The 25,339-nt window shown below is 35.7% G+C and overlaps 1 protein-coding gene across 1 annotated transcript; it reads left to right on the forward strand.

The window, feature by feature from the left end:
* The first annotated feature begins 525 nt into the window (after positions 1-525).
* Positions 526-11,894, forward strand: LOC141433707 (uncharacterized). The gene is made up of 4 exons (XM_074095802.1): positions 526-2,557; positions 5,582-5,773; positions 10,413-10,597; positions 11,227-11,894. Exons 1-4 carry the CDS (start codon positions 560-562, stop codon positions 11,411-11,413), a joined length of 2,562 nt encoding a protein of 853 aa, XP_073951903.1. The 5' UTR covers positions 526-559; the 3' UTR covers positions 11,414-11,894.
* The last annotated feature ends 13,445 nt before the right edge of the window (positions 11,895-25,339 follow it).

Here is a 25,339-nt window from a genome sequence, read left to right on the forward strand (position 1 = left end):
ACACTTACCGTTGCCCGCGTCTCCGTCGGCGTAGTATTCATTTATCGCTATCCTGCAAAACTATGCATTTTTCCGAAATAAAAACTATCCTATGTTCTTCCCGAAGACTCAAACTCTCTGTATAACGAATTCCATCTAATCGGTTCAGCGGTTTAGACGTGATTGAGTAACAAACATCCAAACATCTAATTAGTAGGATGTGTGTTCCTAATATTAAATCAATTGTCCCTAGTTACGGAAATACTTGTAACAATAAAAGTAATAAAATTAAATAGAAATTCAATAAACAAAGGCGGAAGCCACGTATCCTAATACACATATCAAATGCGCTAATTATTGCACATATCCAACTATCATGACATGAATTATAAGATTATCGAACCCGCTTCGTTGTCAAAGAATAATTAGCCGGGGAAATTTATTGCGTTTACGAACCGTGAACGCTTTCGTTTTCTTAGGACGGGGAGCCGGGCAAGCACCGGGCGCAGTCCTACCCCACGTCAGTCGCGCCCGGCACTTCAACTACTCGCAACGCTCGGAAAATGTTAAGTGCCCCAACATGACCAACAAAATTTTTCGCGTCGCGCTCATTGGACTCCTTATCTCTACTACCGTCAACGCTAAAAAGACTAGGCGTATCAAACCCAAACCCGAAGAAGACACCAGCCCGAAACCCAGTGTAGTTTCCTACTCGACGTTTGGATTCAACGACGTAGGATCTTACGATGGGTTCGTGCCCAGTTCCCCGGACTACGTGAATTACCTGAGCAATGCTAATCAAGATTCAACACCTACAAGATTATACGCACCGGCATTTCCATCATCATTAGAAACATCAGGATTCGGATCTCAAACGCAGGAGGGCCAGGCTACCGGTATTGTTGAAGATAACAACGCCCAACCAAGCATACTACAGTATAATTCCGCAAGTTACTACAACCCCATCAACTTAGATCACAATGAAGATAACGGACAAAACGACTCACCAGAAGAGAAGTACAAGCAAATCGTTGACGAAGAAAGTAATTCTCCCATATATGGTACTAAACTGGGCCGAAACAAAAATAAAAATAAATACTTAAACCAATTTAATGATACGGCGTCGTTTAATGTTTACAGTAGTGGACCTTCAAGTCCTAGTGAAAATAAATATTTAAATTTCAAGGAAGCAGAGCCTACTCAAAACAAGCCTACATCTTACGGTGAGTCAGCCAACACCATTAGGAATGTCTTTAATTATGCACCAACCTATCCACCGACTGAAATTGGTGACGAAGTTGTAAAGCCCACTTCAAATAATACCATTTCATTTAATTTTCCTAAGGTAATCGACTTTACAAAATATAAGCAATATTATCCTACAGAGGTAGAACCTCAACAGAGGCCTCAACTACAACCCCTTACATTTCAATCGGTTACGAAGAAGAAAAAATATGAAAATAAACAAAATAAGGATAGTGAAATCCAAAGTAGTAGCTTCAAATATCCGCCACAGACATATAAAAATAATTACAAAGTTACTGAGGAAGATCAAGAAAAAGAAGATCCGAGGCCGAATGTATATACACATCATGACTACTCCAATAATTTTATAAGTTACACTACTCCCAAAACTATCACCAAGAGTGGAAAACTCAATCTTGAATTTAAAGATAAAATAAAACACAACCCCTGGGACTCAGACAGTCAACTCAGTTCAATCTCATACAACAGCTCTAACAAAAACTGGAGGAATCCTCTAAAAAACTACGAATATTCGACCGATTACAGTAATATGAGTTTCAAATTTGATACGAGCACATTGAAGAAACCATTCAGCAGTCATTCTGAGGAACAAGCTTCAGCTAGCAATAACTTAGAACTTTACAACAACTTTCCAGGGACAGATTACTCTAGCTTTAAGAAGATACCCGGAGTGAAAGCGCATTATGAAGATGATTATTCCACTATACAATCTAAATATAAAGATTTGTTCAAATCTGATGACTACATAAATCAGTTTAAAAATTTATATGGTAATAGTGCCCCAACCACCAGCTCTATTTGGGGTAATGTTAAAGAACCAGAATTCTTATCACACCAGCATCATTCGTTTAGCTCTCCGTTTAGAGACGATGATAAGCATCATTCGTTAAGTTATCCGTTCAAAGGCGATGAAATTACTAATGATGTTGTTCATATACCAAAAAAACCTTACAGTCATAAATTTAGCTCAAGCAAATACAGTGACAGAAAACCAAGTGAGTGGCTCTATCAAAATAAACCCAGACCACAGAAACTAAACAACCCAAATGATTGGACTAAAGATGTATCTCTCACAAGATTCAAATCTGAAGAAGATTTACTAGGTCTCAGGACCCATGATACTTCGCACCCTTCTTACTTGCCATCTTATAAGCCATTCCATGATGTGTCTGATGAATTTGATTATATGAAGCTCGTCGAGAAATGGAAGCAATCTTATTTGCAATCGAAATACAAGGAAACACTCCGTGATTTCGAAACTTATGCATCTGATGCCAAACCTGTGCATGTGCCTATACCGAAGCCATACGCGGTAAGCTATAATTTATAATAACTTAATAGGTAGGTACTAATAAGTAGGTACTAATAATATCATGGAGTTTGTGGTATAAACGTTCGAGTTAGATGTCCCAAGTTTTACATTCAGTCGGATAATTTTATGTACCTAATTAGTCAGCAAAAAGCATTTAAAAGAATGCGGATCGGAAAAGCTGGTACCACGCGTCGCGCACTGATTTTCTCGCCTGCCGTAGGCGGTAAGATGATGCGCGTGCGGCCCAGAGAAATCATGAAACTAAACACACGGTACAGTTTCTTTAGGAGTAAACCGTGTGTAGTTTTATAGATAGTCGAGTATACTACTTCATATTCAACACGTCAAGTTATTTGCAATTTTAGTATTTTTGTTACTATGAGTACTCGTTGACTTTATATTGTAGTTTATAGATCGCACTCGTGATAATTTCGAAAATTGATCGTTAAAGGTACTTTGTAAATTTGTAAAAAATTTTACTTGAAAATCAGAGCGATCTCTGAACGTGGTTATTTAAAGCTAAATTTTGTACAGGAATAAGGAAAAAAAGCGGCCAAGTGCGAGTCGGACTCGCCCATGAAGGGTTCTGTAGCAGCAAGTAAATGACGTATTAAAAAAAACTACTTACTAGATCTCGTTCAAACTAATTGTCGGTGTAAGTTTGCATGGTAATGTACATCATATATATTTTTTAGTTTTATCATGCTCTTATTTTAGAAGTTACAGGGGGGGGGAGGGACACAAATATAACCACTTTGGAAGGGTCTCTCGCGCAAACTATTCAGTTTAGAAAAAAATGATATTAGAAACATCAATATCATTTTTGAAGATCTATCCATAGATACCCCACACGTATGGGTCTGATGATGTTTTTGAGTTTCAGTTCTAAGTATGGCGAATCCCCAAAATTCATTGTTTTTTTTTCTATTTTTGTGTGAAAATCTTAATAATAAAAATAATAATAATATTTATTTCATAACTCAAGGCTTCATATTAACAAGACAACAATATTTTAAATTACATTATCACAATCAAAATCAAAATAAAGTAATTACATGTCAGATGTGATGTGTTAATGCGGTTCACAGAATACATCTTCTTGCCAAGTTTCAACAAGTTCTTATAGTTTCGGAAAAAAGTGGCTCTGACATACGGACGGACAGACAGACCGTTGGCTACGGAACCCTAAAAACTTGGTCCACCTTTTTTATAGTCAAGCTCAAAAGGAGCCCTTACCCCTAATAAGCCATAACTTCAACAAATTGTAACCAAGTCATAATCTCAAAAAAAAAAACAACTGTTTGGAACATTTGAAACTGTTATAAGTATTGTATATTGTGACAAAATACTAAGGACTGTAGCGACTTTCGAGGTTAAGTATACGTCACATCAATAAAATGATTTACTTACAGATTATACAGGATTACAATGTCTGCCTCACATAAGCGGGATTCGATAATATTTCTCTTGTTATACTGCTTATAATATCATATAGAGTTAATAGTCCTGAACTTAATTTCGTAATATCGTGTTACTTCTCAATGAAAGTGAAACTAAAGTCTAGCAATTGCACCAGAAGTAAGGTACCTACAGGGAAATCAATGGTTAGGTTAATAAACGTCTAGTGGTGTCCAAGTCCATCGCCCTGCGTTATGGAACATTAGCTGCCTTAAGTTATGTACTTTCACTAGGTACTAGTGGTCAAGATAATAAGTATTTAAATAAATATAAAATGAATAATATATAACCAAGATTAATAGCTGGTAAGTATACTTACGTAGATAACTTACAACTATATACTATCGTTATTAAACATGTGTTGGTGCAATCAATAAGAGAACAAGTTATCCACAATAGATTGACAAATAGAAATTTGACGGTGGTCCTCAAGAGGTTGAGGTGGACATGAGCCGACCATGGTTTACTACTATTCCTAGTTAACTGTTAACTCAGGGTTATGTATGTAGCGTCATACTGGGTCCAAGCCCAAAATACTAAAAGGATTAATAATAAATAATTATGTCAACTGACTTAATTAAGCAACTGCTTTGCCTAATGAAAAATTTCGTGTTACGCTACTGCTAGCTTATGTCCGTGACCATGCACCAATGCAGGAAAGAAATAGAACAAATGCGCATTAAAATCGCGAGGGCAGAGAAGGTTTGCTTTAGACACCCAAGACTAGGTTTTCCTGTAGGTATAGAACTATTTTCTGTATCTTAATCAAAAATTTATAGTATGGTCACCGACTGTTGAAAAACTCAGAGAAGAGGAAAAACTCACTCTTTATACAAACGTGGCCCGTTAATTATTTTTGGCGATAAAAATAATAAGTTTAAATATTTAAATATTAACTGTATAAAACAGAAAACTGCACGTAAACAACTCGAAGTGTATTCCAGAACGGAATGGCTATATAATTCATGAAACTCCCATGGGAATTAAATAAAATCCCATGGTTTTAATTTAACTTCTAGATTTAAGAGTTTACTTGTGCAAAGTTGCAGGTAAATGCTAATTAATTATTAAGCAATAAGTATGTCGAAGTTAAAATTGATGCACAGAAAGAAAACATAATGTGCAAGGTCCTAAAAAAACAAAGTTAATGTTTTTTTATTTTCAGGAATATTAATTTATTTAGTTAGTAATTGTAAAGTTATGTAACTACATAGCAATTAAAATGGTATAAAATATGTATAGGTAAGTCAGGACATGATGCCCTGTAAGGGCACAAAATATTAAAGTTGTCGTAAAAGATATGTTTTCAAAAACACTAACTAAATATATACCTAAGAAGATTAAGCCTGCATTCCCACCAGAGATGTGCGAGGAATTATTTTTCATGAATCAATAGAAACGCTTCATTTACCTATTCTTGCATAGCACCGCTCTGGTGGAAACAGCTGCGTGGAGCGAGGCTAGGTATATGAAGCGTTCCTATTGGTTCATGAAAAACATGTTCCTTGCAACACATCCACGCACATCTCTGGTGGAAACGCAGCCTTATGTGAACATACTTCACAGATTGAAATCCCACGACCCGTGATAGTGCCGGTGCCGCAACCGTATCCGGTGCGAGTCCCGATACCCAAGCCGGTAGCGGTACCAATTGTCAAAGAGCTGACCGTGCAGATCGAAAAACCGGTGCCCTATCCGGTCTATAAAAAAGTTCCTTATCCGGTTGAAAAACCGGTTCCGGTAAAAGTAGAAAAAAAGGTCAGTTGTTACTGATACTGATACGTATATAACTCATAATAGAAATACATTGAATTATAACGTACATGCTTATTTTACTAAATGCTTTTTATTATTAAGTACTATATCTTTTCTTTCATGTAAATATGTTATTCATAAGTGCGTGGATTTGTTTATAATGTAGAAGAAAGATCTGGGCTTAGCTAACACATTTATAATAATAATAACACTTATACGACGTTCTTATATATTTTAATACACGTATTAATAAATATTAACACGCATTTTTAACAATCGTGCTTGCCCGGTTATGTTATATTTCATATGCGTTGCCTTTGTGGTTAGCTTTTCTTATTTAACTCTACCAAAATAGGTACATAAGCTTCGATATATTTACGTTGTGATATACTTAAGGGCTGTTTCACCATCCATTGATTAGTGTTAACTGATGGTTAAATGTGATGCTGTCTCCGTCTATTCGAAGAAAACAAATAGAGACGGCATCACATTTAACCGTCAGTTAACACTAATTAATGGATGGTGAAACAGCCCCTTAATATTTTAAGATTTAGTATAATTTTACTAATACATATTTCATAAATAATCAATTCTGATAATGATCAAGACCAAATTTTGTTAAAAATAAACCTATGATTGGTTTTTTGGAGTATTTTTGTATTTTTTATTTCTACTCCAACTTTTACGGGTATAAAAAGAGGCACTATTTTTACACAAATATTCAGACGCTGCTTATAATTTAACACTACTTTTCAATAGGTATTGAAGTTGACTAAATAGGTACTTAAAATTACTTACAATCCGTGAGCTCTTAGAAAAACCTTCGGGTTTCGGGGGAAATCGTAAGGATTCGTAATAGGAAATGACAATTGTCTTTTTGACTTAGTAGCAATCCATCACGCGAAGAGTGCACTCGTTGTGTTTTCAGTGATTTATATAGAGCAGTTGAAACCACCACTTACTTATTTGTCGTATATTGATTTCCATGGGGTCAACTTAAATAGGGTATTTCTGTAAATATAGCCAATAACGTGAAATTCTAATGTATATATTTGTTTTTATAAGAAGCTGACAGTTTCAAGAAATGTGTTGATTGTAAATATTTTAATGAGGTTCAAGACCCAGTTATAGAAGCAACGAGGATTTCGAAAAGTACATTAAAAAGATATTTAACGCAGCAGACCAAAAAAAATTATTTGACATACGAGTAGCCAAGAGAAGTAGACACGGTATAACAGCTCTATATACTTCCAAACAAAAGTAGTGTGTGAAGGCGGGTTGTTCTCTATTTAAATAAGCGATGGAAGAATTCGAAAATGCTGATTTTGTTTTATTTGTGTCATGACAAAAAGTCATACTGTATTAAAATTAGAAAAAGATAAATAAGCGTAATATTATTACAGTAAGGTTTATTTTGTACTGATGGTTATTCTTTTTACGGTAACTTCGAAAAGTTTTGCGAGTTGATAACAGAACAGAACCGCACGATCGGGTGTCATCGTCAATACCCGAAGTATACTTCTAAAATCCGAAGGTTTTTTTAAGAGCTCACGGAGTGTACATACGTTTGAACGTAACCTAACTATACCTAGTGGCATCCAGAAAGACGCGTGATTTTGTCAAAATTAGACATTAATCACATTGTAATAAGAACCACGGCACGCGTCATCGTGAATTACTCTACCTATACTCGTATGTATTAAACTAACCTAACCATAAATACTTGTTGTGTACCTATATGTAGAGTACTATGATGAGGGTTTTGTACGAAAACTTTCTTGTTTCTTTACAAGGTTTTGAATCATTATGTCGAGAGCCGTCACCAATCATGGTTAAGTTAAGCACAGTAGTACCTACCCAGTAATGGACAACAAGGATTCAATACCTTCTAGCTTACCATTCATGAACTTTATTTGATTCATCATCAGTTATCTGAACGTTATTATTATTTTTATTAGTGTTATTGCATTATATTATTATTATTATTAGTGTAAGTAGTAAAATTTGAGTTACCGAAAAAAAAGACATTATTGGTTCTTGTCCATGACTGGTGCCATCAGGGTATTTATTGATAAAAGATTTTTATCATCATTACTTAGCTTACATTTGAGGCCTACAGCTGGACAAAGACCTCTCTTAAATAATAATAGATTGAAAAACTATTAATAAATAATCAAAGCAGCCTTGATTAACCCTTAAATTGACAAAATTTGAAACAGTTCATGACTCAAACCTCGTCGTTACATTATAGTGCAAAAAATTCTACATTAAATTATAATACAAAAAGATAGTCTTGAATGATAGGCCTCGTGTGGCACACTACCAATATAATGGGTAAAGCCTGTATAAGAAGTTGTCAGTTTAATCGTGTTGTGCTTATCAAGATGTGTCACAATAGAATGCTTGTAATATGATACAAGCAAAAATTGCTGAATATGTAATTAATTAAAACATTTTTTACTGGGATTAAGCGTTGCTGTTCTGAATTATGTGCTGGCAATGTCTATTATTCGTGTTGCTTTAGACTAGAAATATTTTAATTGAATCAAAAAAAGGGTGTGGTGCGGCTTATGGATAACGGAGATGCGATATTAACTATTAGAAATTTAAACTATTTTAATTTTAAGTTGCCTCGTTTAATATAATTATAATAAAGCAGAATTGAATGACTAGTAGGTACATAGGAAATACCTACAACTGGTGTACAGCCCGCGGCACTTAAGTCTAGCGGTGACTTAATGTGCAGAAGTACAAAAAAATAAGGTATCGAGGGGGAGTTAGCGATGCGCGGGGCGGGCGGGGCTGGCAAATGGCAATGGTAAGCGTTGATTGGCGTGCACGATTGTCAAATATGCAGATATGAACGGTCACCGCTTCAGTTTTGTGCCACGGGTTGTACCTACCTACCTACCTATAATCGCTAGGGTCAGTGTAGAAGAATTGAGAGAAACTGGCTTTGATTCCAAGCCCCCGCATTATATCTGTAATTTCAAAATTGAGAATTTAAAAAATCAGCCAACTGAGAAACTATGTAAATCATGAAAAAAAAAACTGAGTTCGATTTGTAATATTAATATGTTAGTATTAAATTGTTTACATTTTTTCCATGAGATTAGCTTCTTGCAGTTTCGTGTGTATGAACTTACATAATATTTCGATTTTACAAGCTTTTATTTCGTTTCACCCGTCCCGTTGTCTGTATTCAAATCTTACAAGTTAAATTCAACCAACTTCCAGTAGTCGGATTGACTTAAAATTTGGTATAGTTATGTAAACATGCAAAAAGCTACCTTTTTTTTAAAACCCAACCTAACTTAATCTACCCTTTTTTATAACCTAACTTAACATAACCTACCCTTTTTTTTGTAAACCTAACCTAACATCGCCTAACCTTTTTTTGTAAACCTAACCTAACATGGCCTAACCTGTTTTTTTTTCTGCTACCTCTGACATGATATGTTAACTGTCTCTTGCATACTAGTTCTCGCTTTTGCTACCTCTCGTACTTTCATTCATCATAGTATTCTTTCTTTCTTCCTTCATATCTACCGCGATTTGCAGTTATTGTAGATAAGGTTAGGTTAGGTTAGCTTTTTTTGTTTTTGTTTTAAAGATGATGAGAGACCAACGGCCACCGGAAACTGGTGGCTGCCGTTCACTCTCATCACCCCTGTCATCTACCACAGATATTGATTTGATTTGATTCTAACCAATTTATTTATTGCAATTTAAGTCATCTTGTTACCTATAATTCTGATTTTCTCCCAAGTTCACCCTCCACCCTAGCTGCTAACACTATATCTTATGCTAATCTTATGCTATCGGTATCTTTATGCTACGAGTATACGTATTTTGAGGTGTCCGCGTTATTGTTTCTTTTTATCTTATTTTTCTTTATTCTCTTTTTCTATCGTTTATAATTTTTTTTCAGTGATCACCCATCTTTTAATTATTATTCTAGTTTTCCCTTTTACTTTTTATACATACAGTTTTCTTACATACTACGGCAGGGGTGGCGGGTCAACTCGGGAGCCATCAGGGAATTTGTTAACTCTAACTTATGCTAATCCTTAATACTACCTGATAATAAATGATTGCTAAACACAAACAACCCAATAAAAGCGTGCCATCTATTATTTTAAATTTATATAAGAATAAAAGCATAAAACTAACAAACTTACTTACTTACTTACTAGAGTAAAGAGTAAGAATTTTATATAGTATTGTACAGTTAAATGATATATATGTTATTTTTTGTATGTTTGTATGCGTGACATGTATAGGCTATTTAGTAGGTTTCGAGCGCACTCTGAATGCTCTGACCGACTGACTGAAAACTTTTATAAGTACAAAAATGAATTTGAATGAATAGCTTAGGTTTATTTTGAGATCTAATTTACACAAATTTTAATAAATGAAACAAATAAAAAAACATAGATTTAAAGTAACTAATAAAGTATTACACACGGTGCTGCTCGCCAGTTCTGTTAGCTTGAACTTGACTTGACACGCTACGGCGTGTCTAGATCTAAATATTTGTCAATTGTGTTTTTGATTTATTTCCGTACAGTTAAGAGTTTAGTTACGTGCATACATACATTTCCCATTAAAAATACTAAAGCCGTTTTAACATACATTTTAGGTACCGGTTCCAGTGTTAAAGCCTTACCCAGTTCCTGTGCATCAGATAAGGCCGGTGTTCCACCACACGCGGCCGTCGCACGAGGAGTTTGAAGAGGGGACAGCCTATGACGAGGACGATTACCGGCCGCGACCCGAAGGCTACAGGACTAGCAAGAAAGTGCCGCATTCTAAGCGGCCTAAAATGTAAGAATTTGTAGCGAGATAAGAACAAAGAGTAAAGGAAAGAGCTATTCTTGATGTATCTCTACGGTATCCAGTCAGAAATGAGGAAACTATGTAGAAGAACACAAGTTAACGACGTAGCTCTTCATATTGATGATATTGATAGATATTTTTTAACTAAAACCATCACTATGTGATTCGCCATCTTAAGTTAAAAATAGAGTTGAGTGCGGCCAAATTACACAAAATTAACCCTTTTTTTAGGTTCAAGTACCTATATATAGACCGCTACTGAAAAAATCACTGATTTCACATGATTATAAGTACTAACTTTGCGTAAAAAAATAACAAGTTTGCAATGCATTGAAAAATTCGTAGGCAACTTTAATTTGGCTAAAGCACCGTCATTGCATGCAATGAAAAATGCAGTAGGTAGCAATTATCAAGCATACCCAATAACTTTTTCCGGAAACAAGGCGACAAAATGCATAATAAGTATTTATAATCATGAAACAATGTTGACTATTACGCAATTTGCACTTCTAAAAAACAAGTGCGTGTTCGTTAAAACCTGCTTATCATACCAGCAGATGTTGATTAATATTAATGAATCATGCAATTGTAGTTCAAAGACTTCTACCGTTTTACAGTGCGCGGTACCGGCCGCGCAGGCCTTTAAGGGCAACGTACCAAGACAGGAATAGGAGGCGGTGGCCTGAGCGAAGACCTGAGTTCAGAGGACCCTCGAACCCTTACAGATCTACCTTCGATGACCAGGAGTACAGGCGCAGGAGTACAGGCCCTACACTACAAGGACGCCGGGAAGTGTTAGTCTAAGTTGTGTTTGTAAAGTGATATGCACGGACCTGTATTTAAGTGGATGACGGCAGTTGACCTATCTTGCGTACACCTATCATAAATTTTCGTCATGTTAAATTTTAATCGGTTTAAACTGGTCAATCTTGCATGTTGCCAGGTGGCCAGTTACCTGTTACAAAAGTAAAATCGGTGATTTGTGTGAATCTAGGCAATCAAAATAGGTACGCAGAAGGTTGTCAGAATAAATATTTTATGGCAGATATTTCTCCTTTGAAATGTGCCGATTAACGATGTATTAAAACATTACACGCTTGGTTATCGCATTTTGCTGTTTGAGTTCAAGAAAAGTCCGTGGTGGGTGATAGAGATGTTTACTTGGGCTTGTATTCGAACTACATAGACCTTGGATGTGCATAGTGCATTGCGATTAAAGCATTCGGGGCAATGCCCTCAAGAATCCAAGATAAATCGCAGCAGCCAGAAATATGTATTTTACTAAAGTTTGTAGTGAGTAAGATAAAAGGAATCACGCACGAGTCAATTTATTTCTTTGCGTGCCACTACTACTTAAATGTATTACTTGGACGGTGTCTGTGTTTCTACATACTTCAAGATGGTCTTATCTCAAGCACTATATGTTTTAAGAATCCAGGACTTATGGGGTTATAAAAAGTTTTGAATCATCGATTTCATGGTATTGCTATTGCCTTACTTACCTTGGAAAAGCTCCATTTCTTACCTGTGTTTTGTATACTGTTTACTATGTGTTGGTGTTCAATAAAGAGTAATTGTATTGTATTGTTAAATTTGAGTTAATTATAAAGCGAGACGTCAGATAGGTGCGATTATTGAAACTCAATTTAATTTGCATGCCGACCTTGATCAATTAGATGGGTATTTCTAGCTGTCTGCTATTACGATTACGTACGATTAGTCGAATTGTGAAACTGGCGATAATCATTGTAAATTGATTGATGTATCGATCGATTCATTCATTACTTAAATGTCTTATTTCCGAATCAACTGAGTTTAGTAATATAAGGGAGTATCTTTATCTTGTCTTTGTGCCAGCAATATTTTCTTCAAATTGTTCTTCTTAAGGTATTTGTGTAATTTAAACAAAAAAAAGCATTTTGTTCGTTTTGTATAGTTAATATTAAGTGTTATAGTTAAGTAAATATTTTATACAAAAAATGTTGTTTATTACTTTGTACCATTGTAAATAATTGTGTTTTATTTTTATAATTACTTAAAGATCACAGAGCGACACATCATTACTTCATTCTGCTTTTCATGAAAAATAGCAAAGTTCCCTAATCACTTGTTTACCTACCTAACCCAAGTTGCATTGCGCCGTAGTTTATTTATTTACCAATAAATAAATACAGCATAACAGTAGCAACAAATACACTGTAAAAACAAAAAAAACAAAAGATACATAACTATTTCAAGATTTCTATCTTCACTTCCCTAAGACGGAACACCCAATCCACCCTGAAGTAGAAGCGCAGGAATTTCAGCCGGTGCTTGATTGGCAATAACACATGAACAAAATACAAAAACAGTTTATGGGGTTCAAGTGGAAATAGCTTAGCTCTCAGTTAATACCGGAATTGTAATTAAACGGATCTGCGTGTGATCAACGCACGGTCGCGCTCGGATGCGCACTTTTCCTAACGCTCCAATAAGCAGAGTGCATCTGACGCATTTACATCTACACGACTGCAACGATGCTTCGACTGTTTTCTTGCTAAAGAATTTCTAAGTAAAAACCATTTGACATGAGGAAAGAAAGAGATTAAGCAGACTTTGTTTCGAATTAGTGGGTAAGGATGTCTGTCAGTACGTCGGTCCTATGTCAATTTGCCCTATGTCCGTCTGTCTGTTACCTTTTCACGCTTAAATTGCTGAACTGGTTTATTTATTTCAATTATTTTCACATTGATACATTAGATGAGGTGTGGAGATATATAAGTAGTTTGAGACCACAGGAAGGACACAAAACAGTTTTTATCCCGAAAAATGACATGGTTTTACGTCGGATAGCAATAAACAAATAAAACAGGTAAAAATATTTTTTACCTATAATAAATAAATAGTTTGTAAAACTGACTCGAATTCGCTGAGTCGAATTGGAATTTAATTCATTTTTATTGGGATAATGCGTTTGTTGCCAACTGCGTTTACATTGACGTAAAACTAGATTTCCTTGAACAAAAATAGATATATCCATGTAGCGTTAGCAAATTGAACCTAAACAAATCAAATCACACATGGACCAATCATGCATTTAGGCACGCAAACGAGCGTTAACTTAATTGAGTAACGAGTCAACTTTCAGATTCGTAAGTTAATGAAGTAAGACGAGATTACAAGTTAATTACGTGCCTACCCATAAAGTATTCTAAATCTTAATTTGAACCCTTATTCTTGGTGGCTTGAATGTGAGATTTCGCTAGTTTTTATAGAAAAATTATTTCAATTGAGACAAACTGGCATGTTTTGCACAGTAGGTAAGTTTTTGTTGGGATTGATTATGCTATATACCTCAGAAAAAAGTAACTCGTAGCGAAAATAATTACGAAAGGGAAGGGAGGGAAACTTGAAGTCCCAACGGGGGATTCAGTGCCACAGCTGGTCTTTTGTGTTCGGAGCGAACTTCTGTAATCTAGCATAGGTAAGCCAAAACTTGTTGGCGATGGTCATTAGTCAAAGCCAGAATCTACCCCTGGCTTTGCCATCCAGGCTCCGCTGGACCTGATGTCCCTGGCTGTGGTAGTGGTCCGACGTACCTACTGCTGCCATGTCAGATATATAGCCACAGTCTTATATAGGTAAACCATACAGTAATTGGCCGGTTCTCCTATGGTAGCCCGAAAATTTTTAATCCTATTTTCACTACCACTAATTTCACTAGCCCTAAAATCAAAAAGCCGAATTTTTTGTTTTCCTAAATATTTATTAGCTCTAATTTTAGCATTCCGAATTTACGTGGTACCTAATTTCACTGGCCCTAAAATAAAAAGCCGAATTTTTGACTTTCCTAACTATTCATTAGCCCTAATTTTAGCAATCCGAATTAACGTTGTACCTTATTTCACTAGCCCTAACATCAAAAAGCTAAAACATTATTTTCGTCAAATGACACCTTAATTTGGCAACATACTGAATGTCATCCATCCAACCTACTTTCCTAGTGGGAGTTATCTTGGCTGCTATAAAAAAAACCTAACATCGAAGGCTTAGGCCGGAGCTACGCTCCGCTTCGCTCCCGCCTTAGCCTTCTGAACCTAACTTATCCAAGTCGCTTCTTCTCCAAACCGTCTTGCTCGCTCGCTTCGCTCGCTCGCACGCATTTTATTTTATCTTTAGTACAAGTAAACATTAGGAATAATCATTAAAAATCGGCTATTCATGGAGGCTCTATGATTATTGTTAAGGACGATTACAAGAGCAAAGAACTAAAAAATGTAGTTCAGCTGTCCATTGAACGAGTTATTGAAATTTCGTGTGTTGAATTAGAGAATCACATCATATTATGTGTATATAGGCCGCCGTCCTCAGACTTTTGTCAGTTCGAACCCGTGATGGAAGATGCTTTGAAACAAGTTTTTGCTAGTAGTAAATCTGTCATCGTATGTGGAGATTTTAATGTGAATTTACTAGACTCGGCAAATAGATATTCTGGAAGACTTTTGAATTTATTTAAATCATTTAACTTGTTTCATCTTTTGAGGAACCAACGAGAGTGACGGCTAACACAGCTACATGTTTAGATAATATTTTCTGCAAGTGTGATGCTATGGACAAGGAAATAATCAACTGTTTTAATTCCGATCACAGCGGCCAAAAAGCCTGTTTTACAATACTTAAACAGACAAATGATCGAGTAATAACCTACAGACCCGTTACAGAAGCCCGTGTAGAAAATTCAAGGAAAATATTATCAACAGCGTTCCTGAGCCTTACATGGAGGGAAGTGATCCTAACGTCCTATATAAGAACCTGTCTACAGTAATTAATCGAGAGTTCGAAAAAGTTTTCACATTAAGAACTAAAATGAGAAACGGTAACAAGGCAAAGTTTAGTGACTGGGCCACGGTGGGAATACATAAGAGTAGAACTAGGCTTTACGAACTTTATGAAATGAAAAGTCACAGTCAAGACCCCTCCTTTATAGACTACGTTAGAAAATATTCCAAATTATTTAAAAAAGTATGTATTGCTGCCAAGGCTGATTATCTTAGTAATAAAGTTAAATCCGCTGAAAATAAAGTAAAAGCTGTATGGAATGTAATAAATTCAGAAACAGGTAAATCTAAGCCCCGTAATTGTCAATTCCAATTAAAAGTGGATGATAGAATATTGACTTCAGATTTAGAAGTGGCGGGTGCTTTTGAAAATTTTTTCTCAGATATTGCTGTAAATACGACTCGCGATCTAAAGTCTTCCACTGTGCTGGCTAGTTCTTATCTAAATGAAATTGCGAAGGATAAACGTCTGAATTTTGATTTTCAACATACTAACTCTGAAGAAATTATAAAGACTTTTAAATCTTTAAAACTGAAGAATACGGAGGATCTTTGGGGTATTTCTGTTCGAGTTATGCAATCTGTCATCCATATTGTGGCACCGTACCTAGCCGTCATATTTAATAAGTGCATTGATGATGGTGTGTTTCCGGACTTAATGAAATATAGCAAAGTGATTCCATTGTTTAAAGCTGGGAGCTCATCTGATCCTGGCAACTTTCGTCCGATATCTGTGCTGCCTGTGCTGAGTAAAGTGTTTGAAAAGATCATGCTTAACCAGCTGCTTCGTCACTTCAATGTAAACAACCTACTACACAGTCAGCAATTCGGTTTCACAAAAGGCCGTTCGACAACAGATGCAGCCGCAAGTCTCATGAAGTACATTTATGATGCATGGGAAAATTCGCAAGATGCAATAGGAATATTTTGCGACCTCTCCAAGGCCTTCGATTGCGTGGAGCATGAGACGCTTATCCGCAAACTTCAACACTATGGACTTTCAGCTAAAGCACTTAACCTGGTTAAGTCTTATCTCAGCCAAAGAATTCAAAAAGTGGACATAAATAGAACGCAGTCAGCTGGCTCAGCGGTGAAGCTTGGAGTTCCACAAGGCTCCATTTTGGGTCCATTTCTCTTTCTAGTATATATAAATGACCTGCCCCACTTGCTAGAACAGAAATGTAACATAGTATTGTTTGCAGATGATACTTCTTTGATATTCAAAGTAAACAGGCAACAAGAAGATCCAACCCACATCAATGAGACTTTAGCAGAGGCGCTAAACTGGTTCACCGCTAACAATTTATTACTAAATGCAGCTAAAACTAAGTGTATAAAATTTTCGTTGCCTAATGTGAGACAGTTTGAAACAACTATTTCCTTAAACGGAGAGAATCTGAAACTTGTGCATGAGACTGTTTTTCTTGGTCTTACGTTGGATCGTAATTTACAATGGAGCCCGCATATTTCTGGTCTTGCTGGTAGATTGAGCTCTGCCGCCTATGCTGTACGAAGAATCAGACAATTTACCAACGTTGAAACTGCCCGGCTAGTTTATTTCAGTTATTTTCACAGCATAATGTCCTATGGTATGCTGATTTGGGGCAAGGCAGCCGACATAGAAACTATCTTCATTCTACAGAAGAGGGCAGTCCGGTCTATCTACAACCTTGGCTCCCGAGATTCACTAAGAGAACGCTTCAAGGAGATAAACATCCTCACAGTAGCTTCACAGTATATACATGATGTGATATTGTATACACACAAGAATATCGAGTCCTTTAAAAAGTGTCAGACGTACATGATATCAATACTCGTAATAAGCACAAGCTTGCCGTTCCAAAATTCCGTTTACGGAAAGTAAGCAAATCTTTTGTGGGAAACTGTGTGAGATTTTACAATAAAGTTCCTGTAGAAGCATGGAAATTGCCACACAACTCTTTTAAAGAATACATAAAGAGTGCACTTCTGAAGAAAGCTTACTATAAAGTTGAGGAGTACTTATGTGATGATGCGACATGGCCTAAACTGAAAGCCGATGAAAATTAGGATGTTGATGTGTGATGTGATGTATTCGTGTTTGTGTATGTGTGTGTTTTTATGTCGGTGTATAAATAAGTGTTGTGAAGTGTGACTTGGCAGTGTCCCGGCGCATTTCGTGTCTAGTTTCTGGTTCTGTTGCCGTTGTCCACGTTGCAGAATTTAATTTAAAAATATTTATTGGTTTGACATTTGGAGACCTTATACATCTCCATTTCTTTATTTTAATAATTATTTTAAGTTTTTGACATTGGAGGCTTTTTACACCTCTGAAGATTGTATAATTTGGTTAATTAAATTAGTTTACTTTGACATTCAGAGACTATATACATCTCTGAATTATTTAGATTAGGAATTTTATTTATTGTTAACTCAGGGACTTTCTACATCCCCTTGCTATATAGTAATTTTATTATTAACTCAGGGACTTTATACATCCCCTTGCTATATTTAAGGCTGTATATTGTTAAGCTTATGGATTTTAAACGTGTATATTTTTAGTTTAATTTCTAGTCACAGGCCCGCGACGTCGAAGCTCCCAAGACGATCCCATAGAGCTTATGGGAACGGAAGCAATACCATGCACTCGGTACCGCTCTGCTTTCAGAGCATGACATGAGTTCGTGTGAGCTAACTTTGGGGGCGGCAGACGTGAGCTTGCCTTCGGAATCCAAAAGTTTAATGGTTACTTGACCTGAAATGTAAATTTCAGAATTAAATTATTATTATTATAATTATTATTATTTTTAATTTATGACGGTGGAAGCAGTCTACACTTCCACTGAACGTAGATTATAGTTAGAGTTTAGTTTTGTAACTAAGGGACCCCATACATCCCTGTATTATTATTATTATTATTTTGTATTTTCTTTTATTTCATTGTATACTGTAGTTTTTAAGTATTTTATTTGTAATTATTTTATGTTGAAAAAATGACTTTCTGCCAAGTTTCTTGCGGCGCATTCTTCTTGGCAATGATGGTCTTTCCGAAAGCGCTGGTAGTTTTAAAAAATGACGTGTAAAAGTGCCCATTGCGGCCTATTTACTGAATAAATGATTTTGATTTTTGATTTTTTTTGATTATTAGTTTAAGTAATATTAGAGCATTAATTATAATTAGCACGATATTTGTTATGATTTATCACCACTTTTCTTTGTAAATTTTTGATTTAATTCAAGTGGGCAATTACTGTACCGTGGCCAATTACTGTATGGTTAACCCTATGAGGTCCGGCTTGTGCTCTACACTGTACCACTGTACTCAGTACCCTTAGTGTATGTTTTCGGTTACAAAATACGTCTCGATCGCGTTCGCGTTAAAATCTCAATTTTTATGGAAACACGAACAGCGCCTCTAGCGGGACGTTTGCGATGTTCGTGTTTCCATACAAATTGAGACTTTAACGCGAACGCGATCGATACGTATTTTGTAACCGAAAACTTACACTAAGGGTACTGAATGAGAAAGCATGGGCCTTAGTTTCCATATGCGGGCCAAAGCAATATCGGTTTAAAGAACATTTATTGTCTAAAGAAATTACAGTTAACTTCACTTATAAGACAATTTCTACAACTAGAATTACAACAATTATTACGTTTCGCAGTAGTTGATACATACACGGTGACTTAAGTACCTATATTTATACAGTGCAAAGTGTTATGGCTATATAATGTTATCAACTATGTATGATTTAACTTTATTTTTAAATATATTAAGTGTTTTGCTATCTTTTATGGCTTTTGGTAAATCATTATATAATTTAGCACCTTCATACATCAAATTTTGGTGTCCATACCTGGTTCTAGGGGCTCGTAGTGATATGTGCTCGGCATTTCTTAATTTAATTTTTTGGAAGTTGCGATTTTTGTTAAATTTTATTTCCGTATGTATTTTATTGTTTAATATTTTATGTATTAATATACAGGTCTTGTAGGCATATATTTGTTTCAAGTACATTACTTTTGTTTCTTTATATAATTTTTTGGAGGGTGTTAAGAAATCATAGTGAAATAAAGTTTTTAAAATTTTATTCTGTGCAATTTGAAGACCTTTAAGATTGGTCGCTGCTGCATTACCCCAAACTTCCACCAGATACTCTAGATGTGGTTTGACTAAAGAATTATAGATGGTGACGCGAATGTTCTTAGGGAGACAGCCTACTATTCTATATATTGCTCCCGTCAAAGATGATAGTTTGGGCACGATGCTAGCAATATGGGGCTTCCATGTCAGTTTGCTATCAAGGATCAATCCTAGGTACCTTTCATGCTCCTTCTCTTCTAGTTTCTCGCCATTAATGTAGAGATGACAATTTTTTTCTAGTTTTTTATTTTTAGCCGAGAAAATTATGTAACAAGTTTTGGTGGTATTTATTGTTAGTAAATTGCGCTGAAACCAATTGAACAATAGATCCAGATCTAGTTGGGCTTGTTGCATGATATCAGAAAGCGTGTCTCCAAAATAAAATAGGCATGTATCGTCTGCATATAGAGTTAAATGGCCCCGCAGTCCTACTTCATGTAGATTGTTAATGTAGATTAAAAAGAGCAAAGGACCCAGGATTGATCCCTGTGGCACGCCGTAAGTAATAGGTAAAGGAGAACTACTGTATTGTTCTATTTTTACTACCTGGTACCTATTTGTTAAGTAAGATTGAAAAATGCTGAAAGCGCTGCCCGTAATTCCAATTGATTTCAACTTGTTTAGTAATAGGCTAATTAGTACTAATTTAGTTAGTAGTAGTAGTAGTAATTTAGTTAATAGTTAATTAGTACTAATTTTCTCCGAGTGTGTGCCGAGGTAGTTCATACTCGTTGTTTAAAGCGACAATTAGTAGTCGGTTCACGGCCAGCAGCGGTTGCGGGTCACGAGTTATTTCGTTACAAGTTTAAGCCATTCTCTTCGGCCACGATGACACTTTTCTCGCTATTCCAAGGTCAGTTTTGTTTATTAGATGAATAACCTTTTTTTACACTCGAGAGCAAACGAAACGGGTCACTCAGGAACCGAGTCTTCTCAACAGGGGGCTTTCCGAACCGGTGATAGATTTTTAGACATATGAATGTCAAAAAGTGCTAAAAGCGCTTGTTATAGCCTAAATTAAATAAAAAAATCGAATAAAATTATTTTGACTTTAACTTTGAACCTTTTAATAACCCTAGGATACTGCCAGTCAGCGTTAGTTACAACCGTTTTCCTGTAACTGTGACTTTTGGACAACTTATTAATAATAATACACTGACTGTTCTTTTTGCATTTCAATGACTCCGTCCATTTTTTCGCTCTATGGGTAATACTGTACATACAACACATAAGTACACGTTTTTTTTTTTTTTTTATTCGATTGGATGGCAAACGAGCAAGTGGGTCTCCTGATGGTAAGAGATCACCACCGCCCATAGACACCTGCAACACCAGGGGGACTGCAGATGCGTTGCCAACCTAGAGGCCTAAGATGGGATACCTCAAGTGCCAGTAATTTCACCGGCTGTCTTACTCTCCACGCCGAAACACAACAGTGCAAGCACTGCTGCTTCACGGCAGGATTAGCGAGCAAGATGGTGGTAGCAATCCGGGCGGACCTTGCACAAGGTCCTACCACCTGCAAAAGGTAGGTAAAAAAGAAGCATGTACCAAATCTTAAGCTATTAATACTTAGGTCTATTTGCAAAAGACAATTCTTCAGAATTTAACCTAAGTACCTTTTTCACGGCAGTAGTTGGCAACAAACAACAAGGTTTTTTTTTCATAGTTATCCATACCCATGTTTATTTGAATAAGCTAACTTTTTAAAGAGTTTCTGAGATCAGTATGGGTAAAGGTTTCTGAAATTGGCCTTTTTTCGTTGCACTCGAGTGTATTTTAATTATTATACTGCTCTTTTAAAAGTGAAGTCTTAGCCCTGAAAGTAAGTACTTAGTTTGTATTTAAGTTTAGTAGGTATAGTCTAGTATATTTTTAATTTCATTGCATTATTACAAATTATGATATTTTTAGGGTGCTAACGAGACCCTAATTCATGTGACTATTTGTTAACCTACGTAGTATAATTAGGTGCTTAATACCAACTGGTCATAAAAGAGTGATACGTATACGTACAAGTGACAAAGTTACTTAGGTATTATAGGTTTATTCTATAGTATTAAAAATAATAAAAATTGTTAGGCGTATGTAAGTTGCTCAATGCGTACGCTCGGTACGCGGTCTGACTCTCATTTGGCTGGCTTTGTTATTATGGTCTCATGTAAATGTGGATTAAGGGAATAGGTGCCATAGAATTTATGATTTTTAAATTTATTCCCAAGTTCCCAACCCGCACTGAGCCCGCATGGGAAGTTCGTCCTAGGCTCTCTTCTGACACGAGCGTAGAGTACCTACCCAGTCGTATCACCTTGTGAATAGCGAGACCCGACACTCTTGGCCGGGTTTTAATTTTTATATTAGCTAGGTACGTAGGTAAATACGTGGCTACAAAGTGACAAGGTGCGAAAGTATGCAGCTTCATTTTAATTAAAGTACTGTATCATTAAATATTTGTTTGTTAAAAATGTAGTTTTTAATATTTTTTATGCTGACTATACTTTTTGCTGACTATACTCTCATTGTTATCTAAACTACATTTCTGTACCAAATTTCAAGTCGAGCTTCACCATTGAGGGGTTACCTCCTGCAGGGCTACTACGAAACTCGAAACTCGAAGTTCGTATCGTACCGTCCCTCTTGCTGTCGTATTAAATAGCATAAGTGTCAGAGGGACCGCACGACACGAACTTCGAGCTTCGAGTTTCGTAGTAGCCCTGCTGGCTGAATCACTAGGATGTCACTACCAGATTATTGTAAGTAGGTATTGTCACCAGATTTACATTATGTATGTCAAATTTCAAGTCAATTCGACTGCAAGAAGTGTATTTAACTTGTAAGATTTGACCCGTACATACATTAGAAGTTAAATAAAAGTTTGTAAAAAGTACCCACCTAGACTAGTAGTTTATTCTAATTACTACCACTATAAAGTTACCACGCAAACTTTCTTAGTTATTTGTTGCCATTATTTAAAGACGGCTAAAGTTTAATTACCATACAGTTGTTAGCATAGTTAGTGTTGTATAATTTTTAGGGCTTCGAAAGTAAGAGCTATTCAAATCCTCTACTTAAGACACTGCGTGCAAGGCCACTAATTTGTAAGATTTGACCCGTACATACATTAGAAGTTAAATAAAAGTTTGTAAAAAGTACCCACCTAGACTAGTAGTTTATTCTAATTACTACCTAACCTAAAAGTTACCACGCAAGCTTTCGTATTACGACTCGTAACTAGTTATTTGTTGCCATTATTTAAAGACGGTTAAAGTTTAATTACCATACAGTTGTTAGCATAGTTAGTGTTGTATAATTTTTAGGGCTTCGAAAGAAAGAGCTATTTTAAATTTGAGCTATTCAAATGCTCTACTTAAGACACTGCGTGCAAGGCCACTGTCAGTCGTATTGTGTGTATGGGATCCCTTATTTCAAGCTTATTTCCCATTTATATTATTCCCATAAATTTATTGTTAAGTATAAAGGCACATATTCATCTGTTTTATTAATGAAAAATACCAATTTATCTGTTTCATTAATTAAATTAGTAATAGATTGTAAGCCTTCCGCTAATGGCGTACTAAATGTATGGGTGGGTTTAAAGTTAATACTTGGGATATTTCTGTTTTTTTTTTGTTATTCACGTGATTTTACTCATTGGGTAACGGTACTTTCGATATCAGTTTAAAGTTTTCTGATATCTGTTATATTTACAGAATAATCGCCTTTACAGAATACACGATTACACCCTGTACAGATAGTTTTATTGCTCGTTTATAGGTATAGTACATGGGAGACCGAGCTTCGCTCTGGCCAAAACTCGAAAACACGCGTTTTCTCAGAAATGAGATCAAGCTAAATAGATTGTTTGCCCCCAAAACCCCGACGTAGCAAATTTCATAAAAAATCGTTAGAACCGTTTCCGAGATTAATATGTAAATAAATATAAATATGCTAATAGTCGTTTTAAGGTAAAAGATTAGATTTAGGCAAGCAATGCATTTAAGACCCCGGGTGATAGTGTCAGTCAACTGAGTCAACGTACGTCACGTATGTATGTAATTCAGCAAAAAATATTTAATCTGCAGTGAACAATGGCGTGAAAATCTAAACTTTTCTTAGTCAGTGATGCTATCTAAGCGTGCACATCTAACTTAATTACCTGTGCTTTGTCATACGTCGTATTCACTCTAGGTTATTCTAGATATTGTCTATGTTTAGTTGTACATAAGAAGGTTAACTGCTATTATTTCTACTATTGTAATGACTTTGATCGCCTAGTTGTATGTAATTAATACATAAATAATCAAACGACAGTGAATCTAAATACGAAACAAACGCACCACTCATTGACCATTCCTGAACCTCATTGAAAGATTCCGGGCAAACATTTTAAGTTTTTAAATTTATTTAATTACTGAATTAACAAAACGAACTAAAATGCCTAACTGGCACTTTTATTTAATAGTTATTTGTTATGCAAGACTGGAAAGTAACTGTTTGGCACGAGTGCTTATATTGAAACCCGAGCAAGCGAAGGATTCTAGGATCGGAATCCTGAGCGTAGTCGAGGGTTTCAAAGGCACGAGATGCCAAACAACTTTACAGCCGAGCGGAACACACAATTTTTCACCTCACGACAGCGAGAAAAATAGTAGGTAGATGGAAGAAAATAAATTGAACACTCTTATAAATCAGTTTCAGGTTATGCTAGCTAGCTTATGCCAGTGGCTTTTTCTAAATCGCAGAATTCTCATCCCATGGAAATATCTCAAAATACATTCACGTTCTTGTCTCCATAAAAAGAGGGAATTTCGAAGCCCAAGTAAAAGTTCAGCTTTCTAGATCCAGGGTTTGGGTTGGACGTTGATAAGTGAGTTAGCCAGTACTTTAACATTTCATTATGCAAGTAGCTAAACCTACTTAAAGTTAAAATAATTATTACTAGAATTGGTAATATTGACAGTGTGAAATTTTTCCCTCCGGTAGTTGCGTTCGGAATTGGACCACATATTTATCGTTATTTTTTGTGAATAAAGACGAAGAAACTTTTGTAATGGAACAAAATGTAAATAAATGTTATCTATTTTTTTTTGGTATTAATACCACACAACAATAATAACAAGAATCTTCTTGTTTGTTCTGTATTTTTATTTGTAATTATAGTCGCATTTGAAATAATTTCAGAAAACTGAAATGAGCTTTATTATTACTAAATAAATGTTTAATAAGAATAAAATAACAGATTAATTAACAGATTAAAATATTACTTCAACAATGTATAACGAACTTTCTTTGTGAACACGTCAATATTCAACGCTTACTTCCTCAACCTTGCATCTACCCGAATTGTATACAACAAATCAACACACTATTGTACTTAACATATTATAAAGATGATTCTACAGCAATTTTGTGGCCAGATAAGAGGTTGTGAAAGTAAGCGGTCGGTATGTATTTTCAAGGGGGCACCCGTTCACGATAACGTTCGAATTTCAAAAACTCTTTCCAGCCAAGAGGATAAAAAGCGACTTTCCACGCAGATTTCGAAGGATAAAGAAAGCTTGTTCATCTCTCCTGTTCGGAAAGTTTAATTTTCATGGGTAGATAGCCGGGTGGAAAATTGCGTTTTCATCTCTAGGGTGGAAAGTATTTTATTTTTATTTTTCGATTAGCAACGGAGTCGAAGACTATTGAGTTACGTCAATGACCTTTTTTTTCACGTTTCAGCATGGCCATCTAGATGCACGTCTTGACCAAGAAGCTTACCTATATACAACACTGAAGGTTGAACGC

Source organism: Choristoneura fumiferana, chromosome 12 (assembly GCF_025370935.1).
Source record: "Choristoneura fumiferana chromosome 12, NRCan_CFum_1, whole genome shotgun sequence".
NCBI classification, from domain to species: domain Eukaryota; kingdom Metazoa; phylum Arthropoda; class Insecta; order Lepidoptera; family Tortricidae; genus Choristoneura; species Choristoneura fumiferana.